This window comes from Triplophysa rosa, linkage group LG24 (genome assembly GCF_024868665.1).
Source record: "Triplophysa rosa linkage group LG24, Trosa_1v2, whole genome shotgun sequence".
NCBI lineage: Eukaryota > Metazoa > Chordata > Actinopteri > Cypriniformes > Nemacheilidae > Triplophysa > Triplophysa rosa.
The window spans coordinates 3689171-3704674 of NC_079913.1; the positions used below are offsets into that span (position 1 = coordinate 3689171).

The 15504-nt window shown below is 38.9% G+C and overlaps 1 protein-coding gene across 1 annotated transcript; it reads left to right on the plus strand.

Moving 5' to 3' along the window:
• Positions 1–9394: 9394 nt before the first annotated feature.
• On the plus strand, positions 9395–13545 carry ccdc107 (coiled-coil domain containing 107). Its single transcript, XM_057324221.1, has 6 exons — positions 9395–9646; positions 9840–10066; positions 10275–10347; positions 10485–10575; positions 10697–10806; positions 11157–13545. The coding sequence occupies exons 1-6, from the start codon at positions 9409–9411 to the stop codon at positions 11492–11494; spliced, it is 1077 nt and encodes a 358-aa protein (XP_057180204.1). The 5' UTR covers positions 9395–9408; the 3' UTR covers positions 11495–13545.
• The last annotated feature ends 1959 nt before the right edge of the window (positions 13546–15504 follow it).

Here is a 15504-nt window from a genome sequence, read left to right on the forward strand (position 1 = left end):
CATTTAGCAGCTTTTCAGAACTACTTTGTACAAGAGCAACACAGAAATATGAGAACAATACAACAAACATAATGCATTACAAAATATCATACAAAATCAATCAATCACCCAATAAAAAGTGAAAAACTCCAGTGGATTTAAGCAGTATTATTGAGTATTTGTGTTAGAATCTGGCTTTCTGGTCACATGTTCGGTTAAACCAGCCCTCAAGCCCCCGTCTCAGAATGATTCAAAAGTCCCTCATTATTTAATGTTTTTGCGAGTCATAAAGCATTCTGAAGTTTAAAATTCTGCTTGGCAGAATGGCATCAAAGTGAATAACACATGTAATACATTGGATACTTTTTACTAGTCCTGCAGTGCATTTTGGGTATTTATTGTTCGCCTCTGGCAGGGGTGTCCCTGCATGCTTTGGCCAAGTACCGTGTTTCATATCAATTCACTTGGTCTAAATTCTGTTTAAATGCAAGCGCATGATTGGAGTTCATATTTGTGTTAATGAAACTGAACAGATGTAGGGGAGACTGGGGATGGTTGCAACACATGTTGCTTCTGTATGGAGGACTAAACCTGCAAAAATTATAAATAAATAAATGTATAAATAAATAAATATATAAACGAATAAATGTAATAATATGAAAATAAATAAAGGAATGAATGGTTTGATAAAGCAAAATAATTCGTTTTACCTATTATTGATCTTAGCTTTAACTTTTTTCCATTTTTTAAATTGATTTATTATTTTTTGTGTCCATTTTTTAATTATTTTTAATTATTATTATTTTTAGATTATTTTATTTATCATTTCCTTTTATTTTTACATTTATTTATTTATAAGTTTATTTATTTTTATATTTATTTATTATCGCATGTATTTATTTCCACTTTTATTTATTTATTCTTGAATTTATTCTTACTTTTCTGTGTCTTGTATGATAATTAGATGGGTTGGTCTTGCCTACTATTGGTTCAGCGTAGATTGAAGCGTTTGATTGATTACTCTTGACTTGTTTTGGACTAACGTCACGTCACTCACTGATCGTTTGCTTCGTGTATAACGTTAAGTAAGGGCACCTCAGTCGTTACCCGCCGGCCCTGAGAAATGAACCAGCAACCTTCTGGTCACGAGTCCGACTTGGTTCTACATGGTTCTACAACCATTAAGCCACGACTGCCCCACGAATGTCCGTACTGTACTTTAAAAAGATGTTGAGGCTCTTGTTGGTGATAAAGAATGGAATATTTTTCCTCGTTGTATCTGTAAAAATAGTAAAAAATGATCCTGCTTCAATATATGTGACATCAAATAAGATTTAAATCAAAAGTAATCTAAATGTAATCCAAAAATAGTCCGATTACGTTACCAAAAATGTGTAATTTAAGAGATTACGTTACTCAATACAAATTTTGTCATGTAATCTGTAATCAATAACTGATTACAATTCATAAGTAATCTACCCAGCTCTGCATATATGTCGCACATGCTACGAAAAAATCGGTCTGTGCTACGTATAAATTTAATAGTGTAGCATGCATGCGATACAGTTTGGCAGGTGCATCAGACAGCTTGTTTGTGTGAAGTGCGCTTGTCGCTTGGTCGTGTGTGAGGTTAACTAATGGCGCACCACTATTTATTTTTGTTTTTATATAGTTGTTGCAATTAAAACTTGTTTTCCAGCCGCATCGAGTCCATTGATCTAGAGCCCTATGATTTGCGCGATGTGGGAAAACATGGAAGGAATCACTAAAACGAAATTCTACAATTTAAATATGTCTCTGCTTGTTCTGCTTGATTAACATGTTACAAGCGTGACACTCGTGGATTTGTCTGTATCTTACTATACAAGGACATGAACACATGAACTTCATCCACAAAGTTTATTTTACGAGCATTTCACTGTTTGAGTGAAGCTACTTTCAAACACACTGAAGCTCAAGTGTCTTCGCGACGACCCGCCAAAATAAAAGTCTGCTTAATTTGAACTAGTGTTGTCACGGTACCAAAATTTCAGTAGTCGGTACCAATACCAGTAAAATTCCACGGTTCTCGGTACCAATTTCGGTACCAAAGCAAAACACAAGTACATGCTAATTGAAACATAATTTTATTAATAAAGCCCATTGTTAATATAAATGTATAGAAAGCAATGCCATTTTGTATACATGAAGTATAAGTTAATTGTTGCTGAAACTGTTGTGTGCTCACTGGGGTCTTTCATGCTGATGAACATCCTCCTCAGTCTGATGCTTTATAAGACAAATAGAATAAACTTCAGTAAGTCAACTGACTGAACAAACATGCATATGCAATATTACAACAAACCTCAGTTTTTATACTGCATTTACACAGGATTACTTACATTAAGGTAACTGTATATTAAAATAATAAATGCAACAGATATATTTTTCTTTAGTTTAAATGTGGTTTTTTAAACCTAATAGAGTTATCTATCCAAGACATACACATTGCTAGTCATGCAGTTAGTATGATAGTTTTCTAGCACATAGATTGCAGATAGGCCTAAATAAAATACTAGGTACTGTAAACCCCACCCTGTCCTCCCATTAATTTTACCCCATTACAGTTATAAAAGCATTAAATGGTTAATAAGGACACTTGACTGGATTAGCATTGGCGCTAACAAATTAACACGCAAACAGGGATGTTTATTTTAACGTAACCTTTAATTTAACATATGCTACAACATTCATAATGCAAACGCGAACATAATTTGAAACTTACCGCTTGAACTTGTTAACTTAAATCCGGATGCTTCCTCGTTTCACCACAAAACTCTGTTCCGACTGACAACCTGTCAGACAGAGCATCAGTACCCGGTTGACCCGGTACGTCGGTACTACCGGGTCTTGTGAAAATTAGGTACCGACAACTTTTTTATTTTTAGGTACCGACTTGGACCCGAAGTACCGGTACTTTTGACAACACTAATTTGAAGCAGATGGTAAAATAATTAACTTGTAGTAAATTTATAAACTGTAGTAAACACTATAGTATACTTTAATATTTACTTTAGTAAGGTTCAAATATACTATAGTACACAAGAATGTTACTGCAGTTTACTGTAGTAAATACTATAGTATACAGTATTTTTATGGACAAATGAATTTACTACTGTATAGTAAAGTATTGAAAATACAGAAAAAAAAAGAATTTGGTAAAAACTAAAAAATGATATGGCCCTAACTTATCCATTTGTATAACGCTAATGTCCTTTTTTCATTTAACCCCGGATCTGACTCGCTTCCTGGGTTTGCATACAAAAATCCGGCATCGCATGTGTCTAATTCGGAAGGCTGCATCCTCGTGTCGGAAGGTTACGGAGAATCCTCAACTTAGATTTAAATGAGACGTCCTTCATAGGAAATACTGTATTGGCAGAAAAGTAAACAGGAAGTGTCACGTTGCTATGACAACACATTGCGCTCTCACACCCGTCAAATTAATATAAATTACTTCTACATGATTTTAAGAAGTGAAAACTTGGTTACTTTGTACCCTAAACAATGCCAGAAACCTTTGAACAATTTTACCAATTCTTGCCTTACTGTTTTAAATGTTTAAAAATCACTAAACACTTTTAATCCTATTTACTATATGTCTACTGAGGTTTACAAAAACTTAACAAAATAGTAAACTACATTTAAATACCACATGTTTGATTGAATGTGCAGCTGTTGCTGTTTATTCAAATAAAACACGGTGCAAAGAATTGTGGGTAATCTGGCAACGAAGGATGTGTCCTCCGAATTCCTGTGAAAGGTGGTCACATTTTTTAAGAGTGCATTCGGAGTGCCCTACCCGTTTTTATGAAACGAGACAGCCTTAGTATGCGGCCAACAAATGCGACCTCTGGAGGACGCAACCTTCCGAAATGAGATGCCCTGCGTTCCAATCCGCATACTATCCGTCCTAATAGTATTCGAAAGTAGAATTTGTATGTCCTAAATCGTAGTATGTTGAAAATAGTATTCCATTCCATAGCTTAAAAACCTGTAATACATATGCTACATATAAAAACAACACATTCTCGCCTGTGAAAAGGTTCTTCCCACAGGGTGTGCAATGTTGTGGCATCTTTGAAAACTTGTTGATTTTTACGACAGCAATGATAAGTGGACCGTAGCAAGATGGCGGACGCGTCGACGTGTCTGCAGGGGTCGAATGTGACATCCCCAGGCATTCGACTCGAGTCAAGCTTTTCCACGCTGTGAAACACCAAAGGGCAGCCAATAAAACGTTTTAATAATCTTTCTTTATAATTTGTTTTAGTAAACTCTTCACATTTTCATATGTGACATACAAACTGTTGCATACGCTTAGCTTCCGTTACCTTTTTTGTACCATGTGAGTGGCTTCCACCGTGTTCGCGTTATACTTGTGTGCTCCAACATCTGAGCAACATACCGATTGCTTTGTTCCGAAACCGGGGGGTTAAATCGCTACAATATTTAAATTTATTTTAGTTCGGTTCGCATTCACAAGGCAATATTTCCTAACGGACCAAACTTTGTTAATAAAAGTCACGTGCGAGTAAACTCTCATTCGATTGGTCAGAGTGCATCTGTTTATTTTCCGGCCAGTAACGCGAGTGATAATGAGCGTCAGCTGCGCGTTGTCACGCGTATCTCACGGCAGAGCTCGGGAAGCATAAAAGGAGGAGAAGGACGAGAGAGAACCAGGCCTTGATTTTATGTTATGTTTTATTGTGTTTGTGTGGCCGGTGTTCTGCCAATTTATGCATCCCTATCAAATTTTGCTACCTCCATACAAAACAGGACTAACCCCTCCCCCAACCCAACCCTTACACCTAAATAACCCCTCCCCCAACCCAATCACAACAGGAGGGTAGCACAAATTTATGGGTAGCATAAATTGGCAGAACACCGGCAGTCGACTGTGAGGGAGCTGTCAGCACTTTACTTTCGTTTTGTTGTTTGTTTATTTTATTAAAAGTTTGGTTTAACGTTCGCCGGTTTCCGCCTCCTTCCTTCCTTACTTTGAACATTGTTACAGGGAGCCATTAGCAAAACAACCCCTTTTGCGTCACGCAACTTTACATAATTACCCATCATACATTGTGATACAGTCTGGTTCGTTGGTCCGTTGGGTCGGATGGCTTTCACACGTCTACCGAACCGCTCCAGAGTTCGTTTGCAATCGGGTCGAGACCACCTTGTTCAGGCGGTCTCGGAGCGATTGTTTTGGGGAGGATCCTAGCGCGATTGCCGTCTTCACATATGCCTAAACGAATCGAACCAAGAGAGAAAACGCACCAGGTTCCGAAACAAACCCTTATGTGTGAAAACGCCCTTAAGTCGAACAACAATGTTTTTAACCTCAGTTCCTGGTTTCAACGTAATTTCTTTGTGACCAATGGGAAGAGTTTTGGGCAGAGCGACACATGAAGGCCGTATTTAACAATAACCCTGCTAACCAATGGGATGTGTTGAGTGCGGAGCTCCACATGGAGCTCCTCCCCCATATGTAGCACCGCCCTGTACTGCAGCCTGCAGCCAGGTGTACTTGTAAATTTGAGGTTTGTAAATCGCCCCATCGGCTGCAGCCAGTATACTGACCTATTTATTTTTGCTGCGCCGCAAGATCCGACAGGCGGATGCGATCAAAGTACCGCGAGAGCGATTCGAAAGCAAACTTTTTATGGTTTTTCGAATCGCTCTCGCGGTACTTTGATGTCATCCTCCTGTCGGATCGTTTGGCGCCGCATCAAGTCGAACAAGCCTAATCATTTCGAGGTTTTGCGGTGCTGTTCAAACCGATTGTAATATAAACTCTGTATTTATTTATTAATATAAATAGTATGATTAAAAACGTAATACAATGAAAGTTACTTCAGGCGAAGCGTTTCATTCATTTGTAAGTTTGTAAGCAAGAGTCTTTCTACTATTGTAGGTTGATTTTGGCTTGTCCTTTGAGAAAACTAACATAACTTTTAATAAGTGTAGTGACTGTTTAGGGTGTATTGATAATTGTTTTTATAACGATGGTTTTACTACACATATTAAGAAGATTAAGCAAGAACAGCAAAGAGATGGAGCAGCGAAACAGAGCAGGCCTTACAAGCCTGTTTCGACTGCACGGATTGGAGTGTCTTTGAAGCTGCAGCCACTGATCTGGATGAGTTAACTGACACAGTGACATCCTACATCAGCTTCTGTGAGGACATGTGTATTCCCACCAGGACTCGCTTAACATACAACAATGACAAACCATGGTTTACAATGAAACGGAGACAGCTTCGTCAGGCCAAAGAAGATGCTTACAGAAGTGGGGACAAAGTCTTGTATAATCAGGCCAAAAACACACTGACAAAGGAGATAAGAGCAGCTAAGAGAAGCTACTCTGAAAAGCTGAAGAACCAGTTTTCAGCCAACGACCCTGCATCGGTGTGGAAAGGCCTGAAAGACATTACCAACTACAAGCCATCATCCCCTCAGTCTATGGGTAATCAACGACTGGCTGACGACCTGAACGACTTCTATTGTCGTTTTGAAATGCAGAGTCTCACCCTTCACACCCGCCCTGACCCTATCTCTGCTATACCATTAACACCTCCTCTTGACACTCAACCTGCACTTAAGATCTGCGAAGAGGATGTTTGCCAGCTTTTCCGCAAACAAAAGATCAGAAAAGCACCAGGCTCAGACAATGTCTTGAGAGACTTGTACTGGCCCACCTGAAGGACATCACCAGACCACTTCTTGATCCCCTCCAGTTTGCTTACTGAGCAAACAGGTCTGTGGACGATGCAGTAAACATGGGACTGCATTACATCCTACAACACCTAGACAGACCAGGGACTTACGTCAGGATCCTGTTTGTAGACTTCAGCTCGGCCTTCAACACCATAATCCCAGACCTCCTCCTGCCCAAGCTTACCCAGCTCTCTGTGCCAACCTCTACCTGTCAGTGGATTATTAACTTCCTGTCGAACAGGCAGCAGCTAGTGAGGTTGGGAAAATTTAAATCCAGCACATGTACCATCAGCACCGGAGCTCCTCAAGGATGTGTTCTTTCTCCACTGCTATATTCACTCTACACAAACGAATGCACCTCTACAGACCCTTCTGTCAAACTCCTGAAGTTTGCAGATGACACCACAGTCATTGGCCTTATTCAAGACGGTGATGAATCTGCCTACAGAAAGGAGGTTGCTCAGCTGGCTGCCTGGTGTAGTCAAAACAACCTAGAGCTGAATGCATTCAAGACAGTGGAGATGATAGTGGATTTCAGAAGGAACCCTCCATCACTTCCTCCCCTCACCATCCTGGACAGCACTGTGGATACTGTGGAGTCATTCAGGTTCCTGGGCTCCACCATCTCTCAGGACCTGAAGTGGGAGTCCCACATAGACTCCATTGTAAAGAAGGCCCAGCAGAGGTTATACTTCCTCCGTCAATTGAGGAAGTTCAACCTACCACAGGAGCTACTGACCCAGTTCTACTCAGTGGTCATCGAATCTGTTCTGTGCACTTCAATTACTGTTTGGTATGGCTCGGCCACCAAATCAGACCTACGAAGACTACAACGGACAGTTCGTAGTGCTGAGAAAATTATTGGTGCTCCTCTGCCCACACTTCAGGACCTGTACGATTCCAGAGTGAAAAACAGGGCAAGAAAAATCATCATTGACTCCACACACCCAGCACACAAACTCTTTGATCTGCTGCCCTCTGGCCGGCGCTTTAGAGCACCAAACACCAGGACTTCCAGACACAGAAGCAGCTTCTTCCCCCAGGCAATCTCCCTCCTAAACAGATAACTGCTCCTTAAGAGCAATATTCCACTTCCACTACTCCTATAGTGTGCACTATAGTGCCTTATTATATCTACATCTTATGTATACATGTATATAACACTACCTCTACTTACTAAATTATCCATTTGCACAAGTGTACATACAATCTGTTAATATGTTTATTCTACTATATACTACCCTGTACAATGTCTCTTATATGTTATTATCCCCCATTTTCTGTAAAATAGTCTTTATTTTATATATGCACAATTTAGAATCTTTTAGACTGTAAATCGTATTATATTGTATTGTCATTGTGTTGAATGTCTGTACTAGAAGCTTCCAACACCAAAGAAAATTCCTTGTGTGTGCAAGCACACTTGGCAATAAAGCTCTTCTGATTCTGATTCTGATTCTGATTCATATTATGGTTAGAATATGGTTACCGTAGCAGTTTGTGGTGTTTTACAAAGTCTTTGTTTACAGTTTGTTTCTCATTTTTCATTTAACAAAGTATGTCATTGTCTATGTATTTATTTACCGTCCTATCATAATTAAAATTAATTTATTATTTATTATCCTACTTTTTTCTATTATTGTTATTTAATCCAGGGATTTTAAAACTGTGATCCGGGGCCCTCCAGAATGTTCTAAGAGAAAATTTTAGAGAAATATAAAGATAAAAGAAAAACGACAAAAGTCTACTGAACATTATTACTGTTTCATATAAATATTTTAATTTTTATTTCTAAGTGAAGAAAGAAAATTTCTAAGAAAACAGTCCAAAAATCCATAATTTTAATAGCCAATTAGTGTGTTGCCTTTATACAATCATGCTTATTATTTATCTAACATAGCTTCAATGTTCCTTGTCTATAAAAAAACAAGCAACACAATTACTGAATTACATCATTCACTTTATTTCAATTACAACAAATGATTAAAATGTACGATGTTATGTATACGAATATAGCAGGATTAAAAAAAATACGACCATATAAGCATATATAACCAACATAAAATTACAACGATAAACAACTTGCATTACATTTACGTGTGTGTAAATATGTGTGTACACATACAATTACTGGCAAGTAAAACAGCTGTCTGGCATTGTCAAACAAGCATTTTATCCATTAATAACATATATTTCCGACAGGGCAGAATGTGGTATTTAGCAGTTTTTGAAGCAAACTGCTATGTATAAAAAACGTTCACTTCAACATCACAAGTTAATGATGTGGCATTTAGAGGGTTTTGCAACTGAACTATTCAATTGTTTATCAATGGCAATCAAGTTCATTAAACGTGGGGATTAAACCTTATGAAAAAAACTGCCCAAATACAGACCGTGTACTCACACTCACCGTGATGCTAGATATAGCAGAAGTGACACATACAGAGGAATCGACGTCATTACTTGTGTTTAACCAATAAGGCGAGGTTAGGGCGAGACGACACATAGACCCGCCCTTAATATTACTCCACTAACCAATGAAACGCGTAGGAAGCGTGGAGCTCCGCCCCCATATGTAGCACCGCCCCGTACTGCATCCTGCAGCCAGGACCTCCTCCAAATTTACGAAGTTGAGAGCCTAATGGAGCGCGTCATTACGCGCCCGTCCTGTAGATGGTAGCACGTGGCGATCTCTTTCTCTCGATGTTAACAGAAGAAGACACTTTATCAACAGTGCTTCAGAGCTCAGGTGGTGTTTGTAATGAAGACGTAATGGTACAGATATCATCCTCGCAGCAGGTCGTCATGGCTTTTACCGCCGTGCTGCTGGTGTTCGTGCTGTTTCCGCGCATGTTTTCCGGCGGCGGTGGGAGAGAGAGTCCGTCATTCGACCCGCGGATGAGCCGGAGAGGTGCGGACACAAACCCTAATTTGTTTACCAGGTTTATTTGCTAGTTTAAAGTGTCCACTTCTGTTTACTAGTTTACTGTTTACTTAAAATTTGATGTTGTGTTGACTAGGTTTCGTTGCTATCTTAACGTTGCGTCTTGTGTTAGATGTAGCATGAATAAAGAGAGTCAGTATATTTGATTTCTGCTCTGCAGGGCCCGGTCCGGGTCTTGGTCCTGGTGCCGTGAAGAACCCGCCGCAGTTCCACACGAACGGGCCGTCTGCGAAATCCCAGAGTGTGGAGAACGTTCATCAGATGAAGAAACTGATGGAGCAGGAGATGAAGAGTGACAAATCCAACAGCAACAAGGGTTACATCTTCACCCTCATGCCCATCTACGCAATCAGTGTGGGACTCTTTGCAGCTTACAAATTTCTAAAGGTATTTGTTTTACCATTGCATTGTGGCGATTTTTCATTCATTTAAATAAATAATTTCATTAAATAATTTGACAGCTTTTATAATATTTGCTGTTCTGAATATAATCTGTATGGACATAATGCACTTTGTCCTTAATATTTCCTTTCTATGTTTTAATGCAAGGTATGACCATTTGTGCAAATCTCTATGTGTGTTTTTGTGATTACAGATCAAGTCTGCAAATGACTCTGAAGCTCAAAAGGCTAAAACAGCTCAAGGTGTGAAGAAGTCTGAGGAGACAGGTAGGTGTGCGCGTGTGACTGTATATCAGAATCTTGTCTTTTTTTAAGTCACAGTAACTGTCACAGAGTCAAATCACTCCTCAATAAATTAGCCCTATTACTGATTCACTAACATTGTCGTCATTGTTCTCCCATAGAGAATCAGCTGAATGAACTGGAGCAGAGGTTGGCTCAAACAGAGAAGATGCTGAACTCCATATTGACCCAGCTGGACCCGCTTACAAACTGGTGAGCCTTAAACGTATAGACAAATAGAATGATTCACTAGGTGAATTTCCACTTCTACAGAGTTTCAGCAAGGCAGGTTTGTTTTCCACCTTGCTATGCTTTGTTTCTTGTTTTTCTGCAGTGTGAAGTCTGTTGCCATGGAGCAGAAAAGCGAGATCATGTCGCAGCTGCAGTGCATTCGGCAGCTAATGAAGAAGAGAGGAATGGAGTTTCCAAACATCAGAATAGAAGGTAAACACATCTGTTTCAGTACACCCTCACGTTATCAACGCAATTCGAAAGCCACCTTAGACAGGGCAACAGTGTTGAGAGTAATAAAAGGCCGTGATTTGTATGCAGAGAGTATGATCTGTAATTCAGGTTCCAGATTCTTCAAAAGAAAGTGCCGTAAGCAAATGAGGAGGATAAACAAAGTGGCAGTGAATCGCCCAATGTCACGAAGAGCACACCGCGTTTATTTCACACAAATTTAGCATACAAGTGTGTTCACATAATGTTTGCCTCTGGCGTGAGTAGGTCTGTAGGTTACGGGTTTATGACCTGGCTGCAGATGTGTTGAATCATATGGTTATGTATTTCAGAACTGGCATGTCAACGTAATCTGGATGATCTCATAGACCCTCTGGCTGATGCAGAAACAGCAGAAGAATCAGAAACGCATGCTGAAACAGAGTCACATGATCCGAGATCACTCCCACCTGACCCAGAGGTGCAGAAGAGCATTGAAGAAGAAGAAGAAGAGGAAGAGCAGGGTGAACATGAAATGGAGGAGGAGGTGGCAGATGCGGGCCATGAGAGTGTCTCCAGTATGCCCTCCCTCGAGGACTCGGGCGAAATTACTGTAGATGATGTCACAATCGTTCAGAAAGTCCCAGACGATCTGACGGGCGGATTACGAAGACGCTATAAGCCGGAGTAACTGACCAGTTGGTCAGTCGGATATCAATCTATTTATATATTTTATTTATTTATTTACTGGTATTATGAAGAGGTCTGAAGAGGCTCTCTTCATGTGTTTATGGGTTTAAAGGTTTTCCATCTACATATTTTGCAGCCATGTTTGTATTTTAAAGGTACAGTGCGGGATGTTTTGTATGATCTATTAACAGAAATGCAATATAACATACAAAACTGTGTCTTTAGATGTGTATAAAAACCTTACGTAATGAAAAGTTATGTTTTTATTACCTTAGAATAAACCAGTTGTATCTACATAGGGAGCGGGCCTATCTACATGGAATTTGTTATGTTGCACAGCCATGTTTTGTACAGTAAGCTCTAACGGACAAACAGCTCAACAGAGCACGTTTCGTATATGTTGGTCTTCGTGTGTTTTTTTAGACGCAGCTTGCGTCATCACTGAGTCATAGTACGGAGAGGAGGAGGAGTAGTCGTCGTCTAGCTGAAGCAACTGATTGTTCTGTCTTAGACGTTAACGGTAACGTTAGCATTTTATACAAATGGCCATATAACCTCCGAATAATAATGTTTTTCCGTCCCTGCGGTACGTACTCCGGTTGTTCCTGACTTTACAAAGGGGGAGACAAACGTCTACTAACTTACACCTAACTGCCTATGTCGCTGTCAGATCAAACGCTTTGAACAGCGTTGCTATTTACGATTAGCTAACTTTAGTTACTTCACTACTCTCAGCGTGTACTAGATAGCACGCAAGAAATATATCTAATTATAGAATTGTAACAGTAACTTTCGCAATAGAATACATGTTAAATGATTAATTACGTTAATATATTGCCTTACCTTTGCAAAGAAACATCGTTGCTTGTATCACTGCTATCCGCTGTCTCAGTAGACGACATCTTTTTTTACTGTTGCGGCTACCGTCGTAATTCGAAAGGGAGGGGTGGGCAAATGACTCAGAGATTCGTTGCAAAACTATAATACAACACTAGTGGCCGCTGATTTTCAAGAACTGTGCCTTTAAAGTCTGCATAAAATAAAAAATTGACACTTTAATACATTAGTTTGTAGTGGATGTTTTTTTCCAAAGTAAACAATAAAAATTGTTTAAACTTGAAACACCCACCGATGACAATCCAATTCGTTGCTAAAGATGAAATCACACCCTACATTGTTTCTTGTTTTAGTTTAGTTAGAAGTTATCAAAGCCGTTTCATGTTAAGAATTGACTGAATGTTTTCCATCTGGTTGTATGTAAATGTCCGCATAAATTGTGGTCATTCTGGGGGGTTTGGTGGAGCCGACCAAGCTTGTGAGTTTTTGCATCTAAGAGCAGTCGTGCAGTTTTTTTTTTTAGTTTATTTGCATGTGGGTTCTCCACTCAGTGTTTGAAACATCTGCATGTTTCTGCTGTGACGGTCATATGCAAATTTTTTCCAGATTGTGTGATGAATACTTATCAAGCGTGAATAGATTAGTGTTTGTTATTGCCTTTTTTTGAATGTCATATACGATGCATAAGAAATGTGATCAAATATAACAAAAATGTATGAGCATGTTTTTGCTGTCAGTGCAAGCTTTTTTAAAGTCTTGATTGTTTATATGGGTGTTTTAGTGACAGATTACTGTGGGGTTTCAGTTTTATTTCTGAAATAATTTTTAGAATTTAATAATTATATTTAATAAATATAATTTGCAGATTCTTTCATCCAAAGAAACTGTCAGTGCACAATTGAGCTACAGAAGCCTCCTTTGTTCATAAAAATAGATTTCTTCCAAAATAGGCTTGAACTATGTGTACATATCCTTTTCATAATTTCACTGAACAATTATTGTGCGATTCTCATTATTCTCGTTTTAACACAATTTACATGTTTTGTGGCATGTCTTTAGCATCCTGTTATGATTTTAACTTTTATTTTGAATCTGGAGATTGAATATGACTGGCATGTGATTGGACTTTTTCCTGTACTTATGAGTGTGTGATGTGCTACATAGCCTATATAGATAAAAAAAGAATTATTTTAAGCCTTAAATAAATATAATAAACTCAGAGTTGCCCGTGTTTATTAATTGGGATATTGTGGGGGTCATAAATTGGTAATATATTCTGTACTTTAGCTTAATCATATTATAAAACGTTTTATTGCTTTCCTGATCTCTCCATCCATCTTTAAATTAGAATTATTGCCTAAAAATACTGACTTTAATATGTGGCAACTTTATTAAAGTACACTTGTCTGTCTCTTTATGAACAAAGACATTTAATGTCACACAAATGTGATCTTTTCTGATCCGATGGCCTTTGGTCAGTGCTTTGACACGTGGCGCGGTTGCGCTTCGGGCGACCCGAGATCGAGTTCCGGCTCGAGGCCTTTCCCGTCCCCACCCCCTACTCTCTCCTACGTCACTTCCTGTATTTTCTCCCACTGAACTGTATAAAAAAAGAAGAACTGTGATCTACAGGAGTGTGAAATGATTGTTGGTGTCGCAGAAACTTGTGGGATTTTCAAATTTACAGAGATAGGTGTTGAAAAACACCCAGCAAACGGTTGTTCTCTGAAAAACACATCGTTAAAGAGACTTCAGTCGCCTTTAGTGCTTAATAAATTTGAAAAATCATATTTACAATCACACACACTCATAATATTCTTATTTTTAATGTTTGTAAATTGGTAGTGTGCGAATCGCTTAGAATTTTCGCTACCCCTGTCTCTTGCAGTGGGCAGCCAATTGTCTTCTTTTTAACCAATCAGGTGTGAGTTTTCGGTCTAGCCAATCAGAACACGTCTTGCTTAAAGATTTGTCTAAAGAAGAAGCATAACATTGCGCGTCACATTTGCAATATGTGCCATGAAGAGAAGCCCAATTTATTAATTCAAAGAACTCATAAAAAAATCATGGATATTCAGAAGTGTGCATATTGAGTTTTGCCTTCGTGAATCGTATTTTTTTAATGTAAATTTGATTTTGTTAATGTTCTAAGGAATTTAATACAGACGAGAAAGGACATATTCAACTTTGAACATTGATGTGGAAGCCTTGGCAAACACCTGTCAGGTAAGAACAGATAATAAAGCTACTGACACAGACCTACCAAAACCTGATAAGGTTGCCTAGACTTCATTTCTGCTGACACATGAGGATATTGGCTTAAAAAGTCCACAAATTAATACATTTAACATAATTGTTCTTGGACAGAATACGTTGAAATGTGGATATTAGTAGTGTGTGTTTTCCTATATGAACAACAGGGGGCGTCACAGTTTAAACCTCCAGCAAATCTCAGTCCCTGAGTGCATTGCAATGCATAGCCATAATTCATGTCATGTCGCGTGCTATGTTTTAATTAGTCTTGCTGACAGCTTAAACTAGAATAAAGCTTTTATTTAAAGTGAGTCCAATGGGGCTGAATGTACCAGAATAATCTCTCTCCATCAATAAAAGTTGCAGTCATCTCATCCTTTATCAAGTGCATTTACACAACTAATGTGATGCGCTAACCAAATGTGCCCTTGTACCTTGGCTTGTCTGTTTCTGGGAATAGTCTTTTAATTATTGTGAGTGCATTGGGGTGTAATGAGACACAAGACAGTTCTTCATTAAACCAGCACTTCTGGTTATGTGATGGCCACTCAGAATTAAACTATTTCAGAGTGGTCTTGCTTCAGGACTTGTTGGACATGTGTTGAATGTGTTGGACTGGAAAGTGGTGATCCCAGTACCAATTCCAAACCCAGTACCAAATCGCAAGTTAAGGCGTCCCTAAAATAAAGTTATAAAGAATATATATTCTGGATGGACTGAATAGCATGGCATAGGCTAAATGGACCTACCTAGTTCACTGTCTAGCTTAGTGGTACAATCATGTTGTTTCCTTCTAGTGAAACAACCCTTAAGTTACATCTCATTTCTGTAACCACTAGGCTGCACCACCCATTTGGGAGACAGTCGGGTTGTGTTTTGATGGGGAAGACCTCTACAAGTGCATGTGAGTCAGCCGTGATG